This window comes from Callorhinus ursinus, unplaced genomic scaffold (genome assembly GCF_003265705.2).
Source record: "Callorhinus ursinus isolate GAN/ISIS: 27379988/994484 unplaced genomic scaffold, GSC_fseal_2.0 scaffold9, whole genome shotgun sequence".
In the NCBI taxonomy this organism is placed as follows: Eukaryota; Metazoa; Chordata; class Mammalia; order Carnivora; family Otariidae; genus Callorhinus; species Callorhinus ursinus.
This window is the reverse complement of record NW_027397071.1, coordinates 6,730,408-6,751,725: the sequence shown is the minus strand read 5'-3', so window position 1 is coordinate 6,751,725 and position 21,318 is coordinate 6,730,408. Positions and strand designations below refer to the sequence as shown.

General features: G+C 45.5%; 1 protein-coding gene and 1 long non-coding RNA gene across 6 annotated transcripts in view; one reads left to right on the top strand and one right to left on the bottom strand.

Moving 5' to 3' along the window:
* The first annotated feature begins 2,033 nt into the window (after positions 1-2,033).
* LOC112824638 (uncharacterized) lies at positions 2,034-20,174 on the top strand. Of its 3 annotated transcripts, none has more exons than XR_012379316.1 (5): positions 2,034-3,585; positions 4,391-4,544; positions 5,527-5,636; positions 11,359-11,407; positions 20,044-20,174. It is a non-coding gene; the product is annotated as an uncharacterized lncRNA (long non-coding RNA). The 3 variants fall into 3 exon arrangements; XR_012379314.1 differs by having other exon boundaries at positions 4,221-4,544; XR_012379315.1 differs by lacking the exon at positions 4,391-4,544.
* Positions 13,674-21,318, bottom strand: part of SLC16A1 (solute carrier family 16 member 1) — a 57,202-nt gene continuing 49,557 nt past the window's right edge. For all 3 annotated transcript variants that reach the window (XM_073896120.1, XM_025872438.2, XM_073896119.1), the window contains 2 exons: positions 20,093-20,959; positions 13,674-17,556 (listed from right to left, as the gene is read on the bottom strand). In XM_073896120.1, the coding sequence (XP_073752221.1) occupies positions 17,285-17,556; positions 20,093-20,959 (1,139 nt within the window). In that variant the 3' untranslated portion in view covers positions 13,674-17,284. The remainder of the gene's footprint in view (positions 17,557-20,092; positions 20,960-21,318) is intronic.

The following is a 21,318-nucleotide window of genomic DNA, read 5'->3' as shown; positions in this document are numbered from 1 at the left end:
AGCTGGTTAAGTGTCTGCCTTTGGCTCAGATCATGATCCCGGGGTCCTGGGATAGAGCCCCGCATCCCACTCCCTGCTTGGAAGGGAGTCAGCTTCTCCCTCTCCCTCTGCCCCTCCCCCTGCTTGTGCTCTCTCTATCTCAAATAAATAAATAAAATACTTTTAAAAATGAGAACCTTTGTGCACTGTTGGTGGGAGCGTAAAATGGTGCAGCCACTGTGGAAAACAATATGGTGGGTCCTCAAAAAAATAAAAAATAGAATTACCTTATGACCCAGCTATTCTGCTTCTGGATACACAGCCAGAAGAACTGAAAGCATGGTCTCAAAAGAAATATTTATATACACATGTTCATAGAAATATTATTCATAATAGCTAAAATGTAGAAGCAACCCAAGTGTCCATGGATGGGTGAATGGATAAGAAAATGTATAATGGGATATACACACAATGGACTATTATTCAGCCTTAAAAAGGAAAGACGTTCTGACACATGCTACAACATGGATGAACCTTAAGGACATTATGCTAAGTGATATATGACAGTCACAAAAAGACAAAAACTGCGTGATTCCACTGAGATAAGAGACCTAGTCAGGTGCATAGAGACAGAAAACAGAATGGGGGTTGCCCATGGCTGGGGGAGGGAAGAATGGGGAGATGTTATGTAATGGGTACAGAGTTTCAGTTTGCCAGGAGGAAAAGAAGTTCTGGAGACGGATGGTGGTGATGCTTGCACAACCTTCTGAATGTATTTAATACTTCAGAATTGTACATCATATTTTATATGTATTTTACCACACTAAAAAAAAAATGGAAACAAAAAGCAAGAGAAAACATGAAATTAGGGTCAGTGAAGAGGAACACAAAGGAAGGTGCAACTTTCTAAATGATTCAGCTCTCTTGTCAGGTGGCAGGTTCCCGGATAATAACTATATTATGTTTTAGAGCTAACATTTTGTTAAATTGTCTTTTGACATGCACGAATATTGACTTGGAAGATACAGGGAGAAAATCTTCAGGGGTGAAAGAGGAGGGCGTGCAGCTTGGGCGCCGGCCCCGGGGGAGCAGTGGGCGCGGGCGGGGGCGCAGCGGGGCCCCTGGGGGGCAGCTCAGCCCGGGGCTCGCCCCTGAGCTCCTCAGCGAGCAGCGCGCCGGCGCGGGAGGAGGACGACGGCGGGGAGCTGCAGCGCCGCTTCCGGCCACACGAGGGCGCCCCGCGCTGCCGCATCCAGCCCGGGGCGCTGGACCCGAGGGGGGCCGGGGAGGGCGCCTTCTGCGGGGCGAGGGGCAGCGGGGAGTAGGGGACGGAGGGAGTCCTGTCTGCCCCCAGACCGGCCCCCTCTCCAGGTTCCTCGTGTGGTCACCCTTGAAGAAGGGCCGTGTGAGGTCCCCCGGACAACTGGTCGCGCGGGGCCGGCTTCCAGGCCTGAGGAGTCGGCGCGCATGTGTCGGGGCTGCCTGCGTGGGGGAGGGGAATGTGTGCTGTAGGGAGGGGTGTGGGTGTGGAGCTTTCCCCGGGGATGCCGTGGAGGGTGGGAGGGGGCGTGGGGAGGGGCAGTTCCTGCCGGCCGAGGGCTGTAACGAGGAGCGGAACCTGAAGCAAGGAGCAGCCCAAGTGGACTCGGCGCCTCCCCCCCATCGGGGTCCGCGGAGGGTCTGGCCGCGGCGAGAGGTGACTGGCCGGAGGTGGCCGGCGCCTCCCTCAGCCTGGCGCAGCGGGATGGATAGGGAGAGCTTCCCTAGGGGCTTGCAACCCCCCACCCCACCCCCCATCCCCACCCCCCATCCCCCATCCCCAGCCCTCTCATCACCCAGCAAAGGCTGTGATGCACCGCGGCTGCCCGGTCCTGGGCTGCGACTCAGAGACCTGGTGCCACCAAGATGTGCCCAGGGGCATAGTCCAGCAGAGGTCTTGTGACCTAAGAAACACCACTGGTCTCACTTTGACCAGAACATTTTTTTCTTCTGAAAGCTGCCTCGGGCCATGGCAGGGAGCCCAGGTTTGGAAGGGGGAGTGAAGTGTGGTGGAATATGCCACCCCCAAATATGCCCTTGGTCATAAGGCTTATTTTGAGCTGATTGTTGTGACAAAATACAGACACCGGAGAAAATAGTAGAAATTACTCTTTTGAAAGGGAAACTTAACATTTGTAGAGGAAATATTCATTTGTAAGGGTGTCTCCCTCTCTGTAGTAGGAAGAGAAGCTGACTCTCAGTCACAAGAGACTCTTACCCAATGGAGAGAGCAGTGATTTAAATCTGCCTAAGAAGCTTTACCCTTGTTTACCCTGCTTTTCCAGGTAACCTCCGGTTCAGACCTCACCCCACCACCCTCGCCTTTTGTTCTTTAGCTGAAGATGTTGTTGCGGCAGCTGAGTTAGGCCCCTGGGAGGATTGACTGTTTTTCCTCTTATCTCAAATATATATAGGAGGTACACATATGAATAAACTTTGGTTTGTATTTCTCATGTTAATCTGTCTTTTATTACAGGGGTGTCAGTAAAGAACTCAGAAGGGTATAGGAAAAATTATTTTTCGGCTCCTACACGGGACACAGCTCCCAGGAGCCTAGAGGCTTCCCCCACCCCCCGCCGTGGGCACTGGGCAGCTACTGCACATGAATAAGCTCTGCAGGCTGTACCCTGGCCTGGCGTCTCAGCTGGGGATTTGGAGAGCATTAGGGTTAGTGGAAATTAAACCCAGGGTGGGAGGCTCAGGCCGGTAGGCTGAGGCCCTGGACAGTGTCCCAGAGCAGGAGGATGAGGAAGTCCTGAGGCTTCTCAGAGCCAGAGTAGGAGAATAGCAAGCCTTAGGAGTCCTTAGGGTCCTGAAACAGGCTGGCGACAAAAGCAGGACTTTGCAGTGCCTAGGAGACCCCCTGCTGGGGAGGGGTGAAGAAGAACAGAGCCTCCCAGGGCTTCCCATCCGACAATCCCTGCTGTCCTTGTTCTGTACCCTTCATCTTTTCCAGGAGCTTCGATTCCCAGGACCAGGCAAACAACCATGAGAAAGATGTGAGAGAACATCTTCCTGGAACGTGACTACTCGAGGGAGTAGCAGGACCTGACACGGAGCAGGGGTTCCGGGGAGCAAGGCTTTGTTACCCTGTAGTCATTTGGAAGAAGGCCTTAGTATCAGGTCTGGGTTGGTTAAAAGTCTAGTTCAGCCACTTAGTAGCCATGTGACCCTAAATGAGCAAATTTCTCTAAGGTTCTAACTGAACCTTAGTTTCATCATCTACAAAGTGGCAACAATAATGATCTCACAGAGTTATGGAGATTCAGAAATCAGGAATGTGGAGTATTTCCGGAACAGAAAGTGCTATTTACTGGCATTCTTTTCCAGGGCCCAGCCCCCCAGGGGATGACTCCAGGCCGCTCACCTTTCTAAAAAAGCAGGCCTCCCTTCTAGGCTCCTATAATTGGCCTGCACTACTGTGATAGTGGTAAGAAGTTACGATATCAGCCAGGCAGTAAGTAATCGGCTGCTGTCTTCCCGTTGACAGCCTCGGGGGAAATGCCTTGGTTCCAAGGAGTGCATCTATTGGATGGCAGACCGTAAGTCTTCGGGGTGAACATGCAGGTGGGTCTCTCCTTTCATCTGGGATCTCACAGCAGAAGGAATGCAGAACTCTAAAAGCAGAAAGAGACTAGGGATGGGTGCCTGTTCCAGCAGAGGTTGGGGCCCAGGGGCTTTGTCTAAGGCTCTGCTGATGCCCTTTGTACCTTTCAGTCATGGGGGTGAGAGGTCATAGGTCAGGGCCCTCCTACATAGGGAGAGGAGAGAAGGCCTGAATGTAGGCTCTGTGTCCACAGCCTCTCCCTGGCCACCCTCAGCCCCCCACCCCTGCTCCAAAGCCTCTCAGTCATCCAGTTCAAATTCCCTTAGGTGAGAAGGGGAGAAGCTTCCCTGGTTCCTGGCACATAAGAACTGCTTAATAAATGTTGGTGGAATTGAATTGCATGTAGGCCATAAGGTTCACGGGAGGGAAGAAGCTTTCTGTGAAGTCAGTCCAGAGGCAGGGAGACTGTGGGTGGGCACCACCCCAGGATCCAGTGCCAGGAGCTGGTGGGGGCCCCACCCTTCCAGGTATATCTGGTCACGAAACCTGGCAGCCACCCCAGGTTTCTCCCTGCTCCCACCCCCACGCCCTCCTGTGCACTCTGCCTCCTCCTAAACTCCCAGCAGTCTGCCCTCTTTTCCCTGTCCTCTTCTAGGCAGGCCTTAGTTCCGGCCCAGGCTGCTGCAGTGTCATTGTTGACAACCTCACCTGCAGTCCTGCCCTCTCCAACCGATTCCACAGACTGCAGCAAAGTGATTTTGAAAAACCAGAACGATGACTCTTGTCCCTGCTTAAATACCTACCATGGCTTCCCATTGCCCACAGGATAAAGCTTAAATTCTTCAAAATGCTGTGGAAGCCCCTGGAGATCTCCACGCCCCTGCATTCCTCTCCAGCTTCATTTCTTACCCCACTACCCTCACTCATCACTCTCGGACTGAACTGTCTACTTGTGGAAAATGCCAAGCATCTTGCAGGGGTTTGTATATGTATGTGCGCCCCTAAAGTGGAAATTAGCATTGTCACACACACACACCCTTTGTTTCTTCCTGCTTAATTTGGTTAATTTGTAGTTTTCCCTTCCAGCCTTGTATTAGACTCTATACTACTGGAAAGCTGGCTCTTACCATTCTGCGCCCCACCCCCACACTGGTACAGGTGCGCCCCCTCTGCTCTCAGCTCCCTGTGCTCCCCAGGCTTTTAGGACAGACACACTGTTACACCAGCCACATTCCTTGATGATTCCAGTCTCTGCTGGCCCTGGAGGGTCAGCCCTTCTTCAGGGTCGGGCTCTGTCTTGTTCGCTGTTGTATCTCCTGGGGCCTGGCCTGGAGCTGGCTGTCACCACCACCGGAGCCTCCCCAGAACCCTCCCCAGAACCGCCTTCCTTCAGCACCTGCTGTGTGCCTTGGGTGGGGGTGGGGGGGGTGCGGTGAGCTCTCTCCAGGCACAAACCCAGTTGTGGTTAACCCTCTTGTGGCCGAGGAGCACCCAAGGCCCCTTCCCCACTATTTCCTGTCCTTTGCAGGCAGAAAGCTACAGCTGTATCTCCCAGGCCGCCTCCTTCCAGAGTGTGGGTGTCTGCTGTGAGCCGGCACTCGGCCCTCACCTGGGACTCAGAAGGTGGAAGGGAGCCAGAGGCCGCCTTCCTGGGCTTTGGCTGCTCCTTCCTGACACACAGGGTCATGCAGACCTGCGTCTTTTCCTGGTGTCCTGGGCGCAGTCCCATCCCTGCTCACAGCCCTGTGGCTCCAGATGCCCCCAGCTCCGGAGGCTCCAGGGCAGGGGGCAGATCCTCTCAAGCCTCAGCCTACCCTCCTCCCCTCCCCCATCCAGCCACCCTGACCATCCCCCAAGCACCTAAGCCCCTGGGTGAATCACTTTCTGCCCCAAATACCCCAGTGTTCGGATTTCTGCACGGAACTCTGGCTGATACAACCCTTGTTATCCTTCTTTTGCAGATGAGGGGACCGGGGCAGAAGTGACCTTCCCAGAGCTACATGGCCAGGGAGTGCTGGAGCCGGGCTCTGAGGCCAGAGCCACCACACCACCTAGCCTCGGTGGAAATGGGGTGAGGTGTAGCAGGTGCGGGAGGTGGCTGGGTGGGCTCGCAGGCCTAACTGCCATGGTGGGTCCCGAGCAGGTGCTCCGGGTGTCTGCCCCTCCTGAGAAAGGTAGCACAAGGGAGGCAGGGTCCTGGGGACTGTCCCAGAGGCCCGGGCTGATCCAGATGGGATGTGTGAGGCAGGGAGGCTGCTAAGAGAGCCAGGCTGCTAAGAGAGACCCTGTTGGTCACCTCCCGTGGTTGGAGCAGATCTGCAGTGTTGGGAGAAACACTTCAGTGATCAGGTCAAAATCAAAAGAGGTGGATGTTATGGTGGAGGTGTTGCCAGGCCGGTGGGGCGGGAGGCTCACTTGGGCGGCACCGCCTTGGTGAACTTAGAATGGTTTGGTCTTGTTGGTGTCCTAGGGTTGAATGGAGCTTGGGAGCCTGACGGACATTGGAGGCTCAGGTTTATACCAGAATTCAGAGGGAGAGTATGGCAGGCAATCAGACTGACTGTTCCTGCCAACATGCTATGTATATCATTTCCTATTAGGCAGCTAAAACTATAGAAGCGGCCAGAGCGTTGTCTGGTGAGGAGAAAAGTAAATCCAAGGAGTTGGCTGGTGCTTCAAGTATTTAAACGAGGCCAGTCTTTGACTGACTACATCTGAGGGCACTGAGCAGGACAGCCAATCTGCCAGTTTCGTCTCCCTGAACAGGTCCTTCTCTGGAGCCCCCATTCATTCATCCTTTCTTTTTATATATTCAACAAATGAGTCCTATCAGATAATAAGCATATTCAGATACTCCCTGCCTCACAGAGCTTAAATTCTAGGGGAGAACACATTTTCCTGAGTTTCCTTGTTGATTATCCCCCTTTCAACATACTGCCTTTCAGCTGGTGAGTACCGTTTTCTTTGCAATGACTTTTTTTTTTTGAAGATTTATTGATTTATTTGAGAGTGAAAGAGAGAGCACGTGCATGTGTGAGTGGTGGGGGGGCACAGAGGGAAAGAATCTCAAGCAGACTCTCCGCTGAGTGTGGAGCCCGATGCGGGGCTCAATCCCATGACCCTTAGATCATGACCAGAGATGGAACCAAAAGTCAGAAACTTAACCAACTGAGCCACCCAGTCGCCCCTGCAATGACTTTAAATGAGCTAGTTCCCTAAGTAAGACTTGGGGAATGCTTCAGGGTTACCCCTGCCCATAATAAGGACTTCCATTCCCAGAGATTTGAGGGAACTCAGATTCTTCCACGGCCACCCATCTGGCAACAAATGTCCAGCCACAGGTAGGAAGAGGAAGGGGTCTGACTATGGGTGTAGAACAGACACTTCTTCATTGATTTCTCTGAGGCCGCGCAGAGCCTCACAGGGATCTCCTGTGTTTTGCCTTTCATCAAACCTGGGCTTGGGCAACATTGTGAGCAGTTCCCTTGAGTTTCTAAGTTTGGCATCTGGACTTTCAGGGCCCTCATCACACTATGTCGTAAGCCTTGATTTCCTTTTATTTCCCACAATAGACTGAGTGCTTCTTGAAAGCAGAGAGCAGGCCTCATTCCTCTATCTTCCTAGCCTAGCCCAGGGCCTGGTACAGTCTGTGTTTAACACCTGCTTGCCAGTTGCTTCTTCCCTGGCCCCAACACAGCTCTCTGAATGCTCTTCTCCAGCAGAAATGTAGCCTTCCCTTTCTCTACCCAGCTCAAATGTCACCTCCTGCAGAAATTTCTCCAGCCCCTAAAATCAAAATGGATCGATGAGTTTGTGTGTTGTTTCCTCTCATCTCAAGCAGCTCACAGCTGGTAGGGTCTAGAAAGGCAAACTGATGAGTGCTGTGCACTATTATGCGAGGAAAAATTGTTAGGTTTTACAAATGGGCAAAGGATTCCTGGGTGTTCTGTCAATGGAAGGCTGTGAGTTTTCTAGGGTTCCGGGCTCTCTGGCTCTATAGGGATCTCCACATCTGTCTGTCTTCTGCTGGGCTATATTACAGCTCTGCGGAGATGGAAGCTAACCTGTAGAGGGCTGAAAGCAGTACAGATGCTCCCTGTCTGGTGTACAGTGCAAGTTGCTCCTATTGATGGCAGTGCAAATGCATTCTGTCCAGTAGAGAAATCTCCATAAATCCACTTCTCAATTGAAACAGTTGTAAAATCTTACTGCTTCCCTCCTTAATGACTTATATAAACATGTATTTTTATATCTGTATGAGAGTTAAGATTTTACCATTTTTTTTTAGATTTGAGAGGAGAGAGAGAGAGTGCAAGCTGGGAGAGGAGCAGAGGGACAAGGAGGAGCAGGCTCCATGCCCAGCACAGAGCCCTACATGGGGCTCGATCCCACGACCTGAGATCATGACCTGAGCTGAAACCAAGAGTCAGACACTTTAACTGACTGAGCAACCTAGGCATCCCTGAATTTATTTTATTTTTTTATTTTTAAAAAATATTTTATTTATTTGACAGAGAGAGAGAGAACACAAGAAGGGGGGAGCAGCAGGCAGAGGGAGAGGGAGAAGCAAATTCCCCACTGAGCAGGGAGCCCGATGCAGGGCTTGATCCCAGAACCCTGGGATCATGACCTGAGCTGAAGGCAAACACTTAACCAACTAAGCCACCCAGGCGCCCTGGTGTTCCTGATTTTACCTTTTTTAAAAAAGATTTATTTGCGAGAGAGGGGGGAAAAAAAAACGTGAGCAGGGGGAAGGGCAGAGAGAGAGGGAGAGAATCTCAAGCAGATTCCCTGCTGAGGGCAGAACCTGACCTGGGGCTCAATATCAGGACCCTGAGATCATGACCTGAGCCAAAATCAAGAGTCAGACACTTACAACTGAGCCACCCAGGTGCCCCTATGATTTTACCATTTTGAAAATTATTCTTTGGCAGTGGGAAGAACTATCTAGGACAGAGATAGTGGTAATTCCTACTGAGCATTTATTCAGGTACTATGCTAAGGGTCTTATAGACCTGGCCGTATTTAATCCTCATGGCAACCCTATAACGTTAAGTTCTCCATTTTATGGTTGTACAAACTGTGGCCTAGAGGTTAAATAACTTGCTTAAGGACTCAGAATTAGTAAGTGGCCTACTTGGAATTTGTACCCAAGGCCTGGGATTTGGCACAGATCCATACTCTGTGCTGTACACGTAAGGACAATTAAAATGAATTGGGGGTGGGCCGCCTGGGTGGCTCAGTCGGTTGGGCATCTGCCATCGGTTCAGGTCATGATCCCAGAGTTCTGGGATCATGTACTGCACCGTGCTCTCTCCTCGCCAGGGAGCCTGCTTCTCCCTCTCCTCCCTGTTCCTGCTCTCTACTGCTCACTCTCTCTCTCAAATAAATAAATAAAATCTTAAAAACAAAAAAAAAAAAAAGAACTGGGGAATCAGTAAGGCCTCCTGTTAAGAGGAGACATGAACTGAGTTTCAAAGGATGAATAGGAGTTGGTGCAGAGAGAGGAGAGAGGGGTTACCAGACACAAGTGAGCACATAGGAAGGCCGGGAGGTCGGAAACTAGGGCCAGCTTTAGTAACACATTCAGCTGGGCGGGAGAGCAGGGTGCGGCTGCGGACTGGCAGGAGATAAGACTGGAGCAGTACACAGGTGCTGATCGCTGATTGAGAAGGGCACCTGGGGGTCAAGCTGAGATCGGACTTTATCCTCAAGCTATAGAATTTTAAGCAGAGGAGTGACACGGTTAGATGAGTTTTATTATTTTTATCTTTATTGCTTGTATTTGAAATTATAAAAGCAGCTGAGAGACTTGGTCTTTTTAGAGAAATCATTTCGACAGCAGTGTTGAGGTTGGATTGGAGGTGGTGAGAACAGAGGTAGGGAGGCTGTTAAAGGCTAAGCCTGTGGCAGGGAACCAAAGGAGGGAATGAAGGGAGAAACAGGAAAGCAGTTCAGTCTACACATTTGGGCAGCTGATGAGGCACGTGGGGGTAGGAACGGGGAGACGGAAGGAGGGGCTGGGGCAAGAGTGGAAGTTTAGGAACCCTCCCAAGTGCTTGCCTGACCTACTGCAGGCCAGTTCTTGCTCATTCTCATCGTTGGAGAAGCAAGATAGTACTTGGAATTTAAAAGGAGAAGGGTTGTTAATCAAAAGTAAAGCTCTCCTTTTGAGAAGCATAGATAAATAGGGCCTGACAGATAGGCACCCAGGCCCTTCTCTTTTGGTCTCAAAAGGGGGAAAGAAGCAATGAGAAAGGAAAAGAAAGACAAATCACAATGACAAGAACCATTAGAAACCTTCTCTTGATAATTATTGATGTACAGATTGTTAGCACACCAGGTGATTTCTAATCCTAGCCCAGTTCCCCTCCTGGCTTCTTAATGGCTGCTGGCCACTTTCTCTTGGGACCTGGCCAGAGTAAGCTCAGGAAATGCAAACTTTTAATTCTGGAATTAGTAAAGCATATTAGGAAAGGAAATCCACAAGTGAAGAAATCACATTATGAATTCCAAAGCCAAGGAAAAGGATTGTTAAATTAGATTGTGAATTCACTGGGGGCAGGACCATTTTACTCACTTTGGTGCAGGGCCCGAGTGATTGGTCTGGTCACTGTTCCAAGATTACCCAGGATTCGGCCTCTTACACTCTTGGAGGTCTCCAAACTTCCAGCCAGTACCTTCAGCTCTAGCCGCTGAGCTGTCTGCAGTCTTGCTCTTCTGCAGCAGGGGAGATGCCCTGCTCAGATAAGACCCAACTAAAGGGTCAGTATTCTTCATTATACCTACCTCCCCAGGATTTTGCATGAATCAGGTGAACAGCATATACTCAAAAGGCCTTTGAAAACTCTGATTAGCCATACAGATGTTACCAGCCGTTCTTTATTCCTTGTTCTGGCTGATGACTTAATTGACACTTACTATTTTTTAAAAAGATTTATTGGGGCACCTGGGTGGCTCAGTCGTTACGCGTCTGCCTTAGGCTCAGGTCATGGTCCCAGGGTCCTGGGATCGAGCCCTGCATCAGACTCCCTGCTCGGCGGGAAGCCCGCTTCTCCCTCTCCCAACTCCTCGTGCTTGTGTTCCCTCTCTTGCTGTCTAATAAATAAATAAAATCTTAAAAAAATATATAGAAAGATTTGAGAGAGCACACGGGGGAGGGGCAGAGGGAGAGAATCCTTAGCAGACTCCTTGCAGAGCCCATCTCATGACCCTGAGATCACGACCTGAGACAATATCTGACACGCAACTGACTGAGCCACCCAGGCGCCCTGCTATTTAATTTTTAACACTATGAGCTCAATGTAATGCTACTATACACTCCACAGAATGCTGGGTAATTTTACACTGAATCCTCACAATTTTGTTTATTTTACCAGAGGCTCAGAGAAATTAACTTGCTCAAGAATATACTTTTTGTCCTTTTTATGGTTCCATGTGCTGCCCTTGCCCCCACAACACTTACTACACAGTCCTTCCCATTAGACTAGAAGCTGTGGGTGCCAGGAACAAAATTTTGTTCACTGTTTTCTCTATTCAGCAAATAAGCACATAGATGTTAAAAACACACCAAAATACTGTTTTCCTTATAACCTGATGTTCACTGTCTGTCTTCTGCTCCTAGAATATAGGATACATGGGAAGACCTACTGTGCTTTGCTCATGGTTGGATTCTCAAAGCCTAGAACAATGCTTGGGACGTAGTTAAGAATCCAGTAAATACTTGCTGGTAAATAAATGAGAGCGGTGCAGGCAAGCAAATTCTTTTTGTGACATCAGTGCATTTTTTTCAGATGCTGATTCCAGTAAGATAATGTTTAAGACTGCAACACTGTGATGTGGGTAAGTGCTGAATGCTCTGGCTTTCTGAGTTAAACATTCACTTGCAGCGAAATGATGATCTGAGGGGGAACCACAGGAATGCTGTCCCCAGGAGCACGATCTCCAGGGAGGGGGCACCGCAGGCTGACACAGGTGGCCCATGGAGTCATGCTCCACAGTTCTGGTCCAGACCAGCAAAATCATGACTTGAGACCACTGTGCTCTTGAGTTCCATGTCTCATCCTCCACCCTTTCACCACATGCAATTCTCGAAGAAGCAGGAAAAAATAACCTGCTTGTAAACAATCATCAGCTTCATTTTCTTAGGAGTCATGTTTCTTGCCAGAACCCTTAACTGTACTATTTTTTCCCTGTGTAAACCAGTATTACGTGCTACATTAAATATTTTTAGTGTAAAAGTTACCATCACATTAAGAAAATTTAGAATGTGGAAAAATATAGAAAAAGTCACCTCTAATTTTACCAGTCACAAAATAAGCCTATTTGTATATGTTCTTTCCCCTGCCGTGCATGTGTATATATGCATGTGTATGTGTATATATACATATGAACTTGCATCATGGTAGTTTGTGTTTTTTTTTAATATAAAGATTTTATTTATTTGTCAGAGACAGCGAGAGCATAAGCAGGGGGAGTGGCAGGCAGAGGAAGCAGGCTCCCCGCGGAGCAGGGAGCCTGATGCAGGGCTCAATCCCAGGACCCTGGGATCGTGACCTGAGCCGAAGGCAGACGCTTAACCAACTGAGCCACCCAGGTGCCCCTTGTGTTTTGCCTTTAACATCGTGCCATGTTTATACCACAAGGATATAATAACCATTCATTTAAATAATTACTGATATACACTTTAAGATTAAAGACAGACATTTTTCTTCTGTCAATTCCAAATCTGGAATTCTTAGAAAGATATGAACTCATGGCACTTGACACACATCATGAAATTGCTGTCAGTATGTTAAATACCAATTTATTCGGCCACTAAGTGGTAATTTATAATTTAAATCATGTTATCACTACATTATCAACGTAGTACAAAAAAATTAAGACCTCATCAAGTCTTCAATTTGCATTTAAGAACACTGCTGAGACAGACAACTTTAATCATGACTGGTTACTAGTTGTATTTCTTCTTTTAGAATCATCACAAATATTGAGAGGAAATGTTTATCTGCCGCTAGTTGGGCCTCTCTTCCTTGAAGATGGTGTACTATTAGAGCATCAGGAGCAAGGGTTTTGGGACTCATATCCCTCTTGTGAGCAAGAGCTGGGCATGTATGCCCCAACCTCATCAATTGTTCATTTCATCCATTCATTTACCAAAGAAAGACCATTACATTTATAAGAATAAAAGGATCTGATCAAAAGGAGAATGTGATAATTTAGCTAATATTCTTTATTTTTTATTTTTCAAGTAGGCTCTACACCCAACATGGGGCTTGAACTCAAACCCTGAGATGGAGAGTTGCATGCTCTTTTGACTGAACCACCCAGGTTCAGTCAAATTTGGGAATTTGCTAATATTTATTTAGCTAATATTATCAAATTTAGCTAATATTATCTTTAAAAGTCACTTCCAAACTATCCTAAGTAATGATCCATCTTGGGAATTAGAAGAGCAATTTTTTCCCCAAGTATTAATTTTCTTTGATTTTTTTTTTATAGTCAGGTATTTACATTCGTGAAGCCCTTATTTAACATAAGCTGTCACATATCAACTAACCTTCCTGATAACCCTGGGGGGGGTGGGGGGTGGTACTAATTATTATTAACACCTTACAGAAGAAAGAACCCTGATGCTTATGGAGGCTCGGTAACCTGGTTGAGGGCACACAGCCTCAATTTGAATTCAGGTAGCTTATGTGGTTAAGCGAGCAGCAGGCTGCAATCCCACGGCTGGCTATCCTGGTCTCCTCTAGGCAAGTGAGGGTCAAAGTTAGCAAAACGAAGTAAATCAGTGCTGTTCAGCTCAAGAAGATAATCTACACATACACATGGGTACTTTTCCCAATCACTGTCATTTGAATGATTTTGTCACTATGGCCCAGACTGGATGAGGGGAAAAAGGGGAGACTGAATCTAAAATGCTAAAGCTAGAACACATTTCAGAAGTGATGTACTTGAAACCCTCTAAATGCTTCTACCCTCTGAAGTAACTTGGCTTAATTGCTCAAATCTGGGCAAGCCAAGCAAGCTTGGACTGTCACTTCCTGTCAAGAACTGAAAGAATTTTCATATTGACACAAGTCTGTCATTAACCTCTTTCTTCATGTCTTCTAGGCAAATGCCTGCCTGACCTGATTATTAAGACAAGCCATGTTGCAAAGGTGGAAATTTACTGTTCACCTCCCTCATCTTTCCAAGCAAAACAGGGAGAGGGGGGTGCACACCTGATTATTAGGTTTGTTATACTGTGAACCATTTTCTAGGTAAAACCCAGACATTTAGGTTTTTCATACAAACCAATACCCAATTTATCATTCTGAAATTCAATACAGTCAAACACTGGTACAAAAATATTAAATGGCTTTTAACAAATTTTTTTCCTTTTTAAAATACAGGATTAATATTGACATGTGTATCTATGATACAAACAAACTAAATTCAGACAACCCAAGAATTCAGAGGATTAGTCATCTGCGTGATTAAATCAGGGATAAAACACCTCTGAATTTTCCATAATTTGTTTTTACCATCATGCTTTCCTGAATATTTTGTAGAAATTACTTATTTATAAGATAACTTAAATTCTCAACAGACTGGAGTATAGCACACTAATTAATACAGTCTTGTCACCATGATCTTCTGCCATTGACCAACGTACCAGTTTCTTAATTTTCCGCTTTGGCTGGGGAGCCTTTTCAGAGTATGCTCTTAAACAAGACTTTTTAGGCCCTACAACTACCTAAGAGCTGTATATGTTCTCTCTGTGACTTATGGAAGGTGTGGGACAGAAAACAAAGATAGGCAGGTGCTCTTTGCGTACGTTTGTTTCCAAAGCAGCCACTGAAACTGTGTGAATTGGAAGAAAACAGTCCTCACATGGAGTAAAGGACAATAGACTGGATCAGAAAGCTCAGCTGCTTCCCGGTGTTGAACACAACCTACAACACAAGGAGAATTCACTGACTGATAACAAGGAACAGATGGCACAGAGTAGGCCTATACTGGGTTTTAGTGTTGGCTGTTACCAAAACTAATCTTGAATAAATACTTTAATGCTGCCTCTTCAGGGGGAAAAAGTCAGGGTTGCACTGGGCAATAAAAGGTTTAATTCCAGCTTTGAAACAGTTTTTAACCCTTCACTAACAAGATTCAACTACTGAACAAAGACTAAGCAGGGTCTTAGGTATGGACGTAGCTCAACAACTGGGATGGAGTGATGGGGGTTCAGGACAAGGCTGCCCCAAAATGTGCCACTTTGGCATGTGGAGTATTTGAGCTGAAGGCAGCCAATGCCTAACAGACTTAAGGGCTTTTTACCTCACCTGCAATTGCCTAAAAGAATTCAGATAGGGAGCCTGTACCAGGAAGAGTGGTATTACCTTTTTGTTTTTTAAACTCAAGACTTCTCTGCATGGCATGGTTTACCAAACAAACATTTGCTCTTTCCATCTTCTTGTAAATTGTCTTTATTCCTTTTGAAGCCGCAGACCCTACCCACCCCTCCTTAGCTTTGGATGGCTTGTAAGTCTTAGTTGCCTGATTGTTTTTGACCCTCTCGTGTCTATGTGAAGTTCCCGTTATGTATGAAATTAAATTTTTCTCCTATCTTATCTGTCTTATGTCAATTTAATTATTAGGCCATCCAAAGAACCTAGAAATAAGGGTAAGGTTTTCCTCCCTTACAGGAGAAAATAATCCTGTACTACTACTCCTCCACCCTACCCCTTCCCATTTCCTTTACTTATATTACCTCATGGACAGTGATCCTCATTTTTATGGACAGGGAAAAGAGGCACAAAGAGATTATGGACTTGGGTCGATGGAAAACAGCAGAGTCCCAACTGGAGCCAAGCCTGCCAACAATCACAGCAGGCTTCTCACCTCAAATTCCTTCTCCATCTGCCATGACACTCAGGCATTGAAAGGGAATTTTCATTGTGTTTTTAAGGTTAACTGCTTTGGATGCTTTCAGAGAGGTAATTTCAAAATTCCCCTCTTCTTTGCCTTTAAGAAAAGGAGGAAAGAAGAAAAGTAAAAATAAGCCATATACACAACTCCCACAGCACATAAGCTGAATGGTTTAATATTAGCAAGGGCCAAATTGGATCTTGATAATGAAAATGAAGACACAGTAATATTTTCTCAAGAAAATAAACATTTGGAGGGAGAAGCATTTCTTAAAAAAAAGGAAAAAAGAAGTTTATTTGGAAAAGCCAGCCTCTTACACAAAAGGTTTTGTACCTATACTTCACTGTGTCAATTACAATGATATTTTTAAATGCACTGAATATAATTTATTGAGTGTCTATCATTATCTTCTTGTGCATTTTAGAAGATATTAGGTTAAAAAATATTTACAGATTTCATTCTGGTCCATCCTCCCTATCCTCATACTAAACTCATTTCTCTACTTTTCAAGTAAGTAAAAAGGGTCACAATACTTTAGTTTTATGTGGAGTAGTAAGAATGTGTCCAATAATTATAAGCAAAACATAATTCTTTTCAGGCCTCCTCAGAAAAAGAAAAGGGAGCACCTTCCCTCCCAATCTTATTCTTACTGGTTTGCCTGGGGCCAAATTACTCTGGCTTTCTTTAATTAGCAAAGATTTAAAAAAAAAAAGAACAAACAAGCACACAAAGATTGAGTATCTCACACACAGCTCTAAGCTAGACACAGATATAAATGGAACCACTATGAATCAATGGGGGAAAATTCCAGGAAAATCAACAACAAAAAAATTCTAAGTCTCACAGTTTAACTGAGGTTTTGGTAAAACTGAAGCTGAATTCAGCTGATGTTTGAAATATCTGTCTACATTTAATTAGATGTGTTGTATTTACTAAGGAGGTACAAATATATACTTTTGCATATTTTAAAATTAACTTTTATAGTGAAAAATACTAAGTAATTTCAAAGGGGGCAATGGTCTATAACCACTCAAACTTTGTCTTTGAAAAGGGAAAATAGTAATTTAATAATTTTATAATTTTATAATGAAATAATTCTCAAGCACTAATAATATTAGCATCCCAAGAAAAGATTCCAGAGGGGTGCTGATGAGTACAATGTGTCTAGAACGGCCAAGATGTTTCCAAAGTTTTATGCCTTAAATTTCCTAAATATATAGCTATCAGGCACTATGCCAGGCAACTACTGATGCAAGGAAAGTATTTTAGTCAGGATTTTATAAAATCCCAACTTCCAACCAATATTTCTATTCATAAATCTTCCAGTGGTGATGTCTGACAGTATATTACAAATAACAATGAAGCAAGATTAATTTTAAATTTTAGATTTGTCAGAAACAAGTTAGTTGTTATTTTTCCTTATAACATAACACTTAAAATAGATGAATTCAGCAGAATGGTTTAAAAAGTTAAGGCTCCCTAAAGAGTTCTAAAGACTAAAACTTAAGGCACATATTAAAATCTTCTGGACACTGTTAAAAGCTAGGATTTAAACAAACAAACAAAAAAAACCCCACACTACGTCCTTCTCTCATTCTTTGCCAACCACTCCCTCCCCAAAGGTATGGCATTTTTAATTCAGGCTGCTGGTAAGGAGTGAAAACAAAACTTCCATCACTGAACACCTGGTACAATTCCCACACACATGTCCACTGTTGGCATTGAGCACCACTGCTGGATTACAGGCCAGTAGATATTTTCAAGGATCTTGGGTCACAGATGCTTCACTGACCCTTGGGCCCCAAAGGTTTAGACTGGACTCTCCTCCTCTTTGGGACTTCCTTCTGTGTCTTTCTGCTCTGCAGATTCTGCTGTATATTCTCTTGGCTTCTCAGCAGCATCCACACTGGTCTCCTCCTCTTTACTTTCCTTTTTCTGCTGATTCTCTGCTTTCTGCTCTTTTGCCACAAGTTGATAATTGATGCCCATGCCAATGAAGAGATAGATGCCTGCTATAATGAGGATCACACCACATGCCCAGTAGGTGTATTTGTAGTCTCCATAGATGTCATTCAGACGACCTAAAGATATCCAAAACAAAGTTATGTGGACAAAAGTAAACAAGTATACCTTCCCCAAAGAGAGCTGAAGGATCCACTCAGAAAGAAGATGTCAACCAATCCTCAGAGAGCCCACAAATGACCGTTTCATCTAAAAAGGAACTGCTAACAATGATCTCATCTTTTATGATGTCACATTTGGTTTTAGATGGCCTTACCTATCCTGTTACTTTTGTACCTTGAAAGTAATGAAATCTTGGCCAGTTGGAATGGGGAAAGACCCAGAGATCACCTAGAATCAAGTCTCTCCCTTCACAATGGAAAAATTTGTTGCTCAAAGGAGATGTAGGAGTCTTGCCCCAGGCCCCAGAGCTAATTGCAGTCTCCCACCAACGCTCTTTTGCTGACATCAGCATTCCCAAAAAGCAGCCCTGGGGACAAGTTACAGAATTAACTAATAGCAACACCTTTCCACCATCCTAAGTGCTTAGCCCTCACGACAGGCAGCATCTGTCATCACGCTCACTGTGTACAAAGTCAGACTTAAGAAATGGCACATCCTAGGCTCCTCCAGTGAAGAGTCACCACGTGCATTAGCATATTAAAGGTTTTGCAAGGTCCTCTAGTAGAGCAATCTATCAAACTTGGTGTTCCCCAAATTTTTTTGGCCATGAAATCCTCACGATAGAATTTATTAGCATCTCATCAAATTGGCATGTTAAGGAATAAACTCTGGAAAACCCTACTCTGTACCTCGGAGAAGGACTGAATATAACCAATTCAAACAGGATTCCATGTGCTTTTGTAACTCAGGGCACTGGCCATCCAGCCAAACTTACTGAGCCTACGCATGCACCAGGCACTGGGCTACTGGCCGTGAGGATAAGGGAGAGCAGAGGAGAAAACCTCCACAGTTCACTGGACAAGAGAAATGTTAATCAAATAATTACACAAACCTGACAAGGAGGGTTTGCAAGCAGAAAATAGGGGGTTGGCAGCAGCAAGCAGGGTCAGGAGGCTTCTCTCAAAGTATAAATGAAGCAGAGACCTAGAGGGGGATCGGAGTTATCCAGGAGGAGGGCATGGGAGAAAGCTGTGGCCAGGGAACAGCAAGTGCAAAGGCAGGTGGGAGGAAGCCGGGTGTGAGAGGGAAGGAAGAAGGGCGGGGCTGCTGGAGCAGAGAGAACAAAAGGTGAGTGACGGGAAATGAGGCTGGAGACATTGGTGGCCAGGCTGGGGGGCGCCTCGTAGGCCACATTAGGGAATCTGATCTCCACCCTGAGAACAATGGGAAGCAACTGGAAAGATCTAATCAGCTGGGTTATCAGGTTTGTATTTGCACAGATAAATTTTGCCTGCAGAGTAGAAAACAGATTGAAGTCCTGATAGAATGGAAATGGGTAGACCAGCCAGGAGGCTCATGGAGTAGCCCAGATGGGAGACAGGAGCTGTGGACAGGGTGGTGGTGTGATGGAAAAGTGGACCAATTAGAAAGAGATTTAGGAGATGAAAACTGACAAGACTTGGCAATCACTGGATATGGGGAGGAAGAGAACAATATCAAAAGATAGCTGTAGGACTTCTTTAATGTATCCTCACTCACTAGTCAAATCATACTTCTAAGAAGTATACATCTAAAGGGAGGGCCAGGGCGCCTGGGTGGCTCAGTTGGTTAAGCGACTGCCTTCGGCTCAGGTCATGATCCTGGAGTCCCGGGATCGAGTCCTGCATCGGGCTCCCTGCTCAGCAGGGAGTCTGCTTCTCCCTCTGACCCAACCCCTTCTCATGCTCTCTCTCTCTCTCATCCTCTCAAATAAATAAATAAAATTAAAAAATAAAATAAAATAAAAGGGGGGCCAAATTATATTTTCACTAATGTTATCTAATGAGGTATTAATTTAAAAAATGAAGTATTTAATAACCTTAGGAAACAGTTCCCAAATTATATACTCACTTACTAGCCATGTGATATAAGGCAAATTATTTAACCTTTCAAAGTTTCTATTTCTTATGAAGTAGGAACTCTAACAGTCCTATTTCATAGGCTTGTGAGATATAAGAGGATATAGAAAATGGTTAGAACAGTCCCTGGTAAACCATGAGCTTACATGGTAGCTATTATCAGCGATGGAGTTGGATTTTACATGTTTTTCTACAACAAGCACATAAGGTTTTTTGTTGTTGTTTTTGTTTAATTTTTTTATTATTATGTTATGTTAATCACCATAGTTTTTGATGTAGTGTTCCATGATTCATTGTTTGCATGTAACACCACAGAAGCAAGTAAGTTTTTTGAAGAGAAAACATAATTCAAAAAAAGAATGCCATTCGTAAAAATATTTGATTCACCTTTCAGGTTGTTGGTTCAGTGTAATCAATTCTGTAAGAATCTGAGCAATTATGCTGTGCCAAACATTGTGCCAACACTCAGGCTACAGAAATGAGAAATACTTTCTGCCACCAAGCAGCTTACTAATCTTGGCTTTCTATCACCTTTTCCATCTTTAGTGCCTATTTCATGTTAACAGAACCAAAGAGGTAGTAAGGCATACTATACCTAAAAGCGGTGGCCCCAGGAGGACTGGACAGCATTCCACAATGGTCACCAATCCCACGGCGCTGGAGAACCTCTGGGGTCCAACGAGGTCCATCAGTGTTTCAAACAACACTGAGCTGAGCCACCCAAATGCAAATCCAAAGAATCCCGCATAGACACAGAACCCAATGTAGCTGGAGGATAAAGGTGCTAGCAGATGACACACTCCATTTGCAACAATAGAAGCTGCAAAAAAATACTGAACTCGAGGTCTTATCCACTTGGTGTTGGCTACAAGTCCCATAGAAGGTCTGGCTACCATGTCAACAAAAGCCAGAATGGAAAGAAGGAAGGCAGACTTCTCACTAGAGTAATGTTGACTCTTGCCATAATTACTAAGAAAGACCAAAGGGGTAAACAGTCCAAAAAACATGAGCACGTTTCCGGACAGGTATAGCAAAAAGCCTCTGTGTGTGAACAGAGATAAGTCCAGGAATTTATTAATTGTTTGGAAGACTGATCGTTTCTCTTCTTTGCGGTTTCCTCCAATAAGATCTATATTTGCATCACCTGCTCCCTTTTTCTCGTCAGATTTTCCAGGTTGCTGAAGGGATTCTTTAGACCTATCTTTCCCTGCACTTGTTGGTGGGGGCCCTATTGGACGCATCAGGGCTCCAGCTACACAGCAGTTTAGTAGGAGGCCCCCAAGAATTAGGAAGCTCCCTCTCCAGCCAAAGATACCAAAGAAAGCCTGATTGAGGGGGGCCAGAGTGGAGAGGAACACAGGGCTGCCTGCCATGGCCAGTCCATTTGCCAAAGGTCGCCTCTTGTAGAAATACTTGCCAATCATGGTCAGAGCAGGATTCAAGTTGAAGGCAAGCCCAAGACCTGGGGAAGAGGGAGAAAAACAATCACATAAATGTCAGAAACATATTTGGAATTACATAACCAGACTAAGAAATTAAAATGAGAAGTATAAATAATACAAAGGAGATAAAAATCCTCACCACTACAGGACATACTGTATAGTGGTTTAAAGTATGGGATCTAGAACCAGACTACGTGGGTTCAAACCTCAGCATCACTATTTACTGGCTGGTAATATCAGACACATGTGTTTCCTCATATGTAAGAGGGGCACACAGCACTACCGTGAGTAAAACACTTAGAAGAGTGCCTGGCATGTAGTAAGCACTCAATAAATGTTATTTTTATTATTGTTGCTTATATTATTTGTCTAGTCTTAA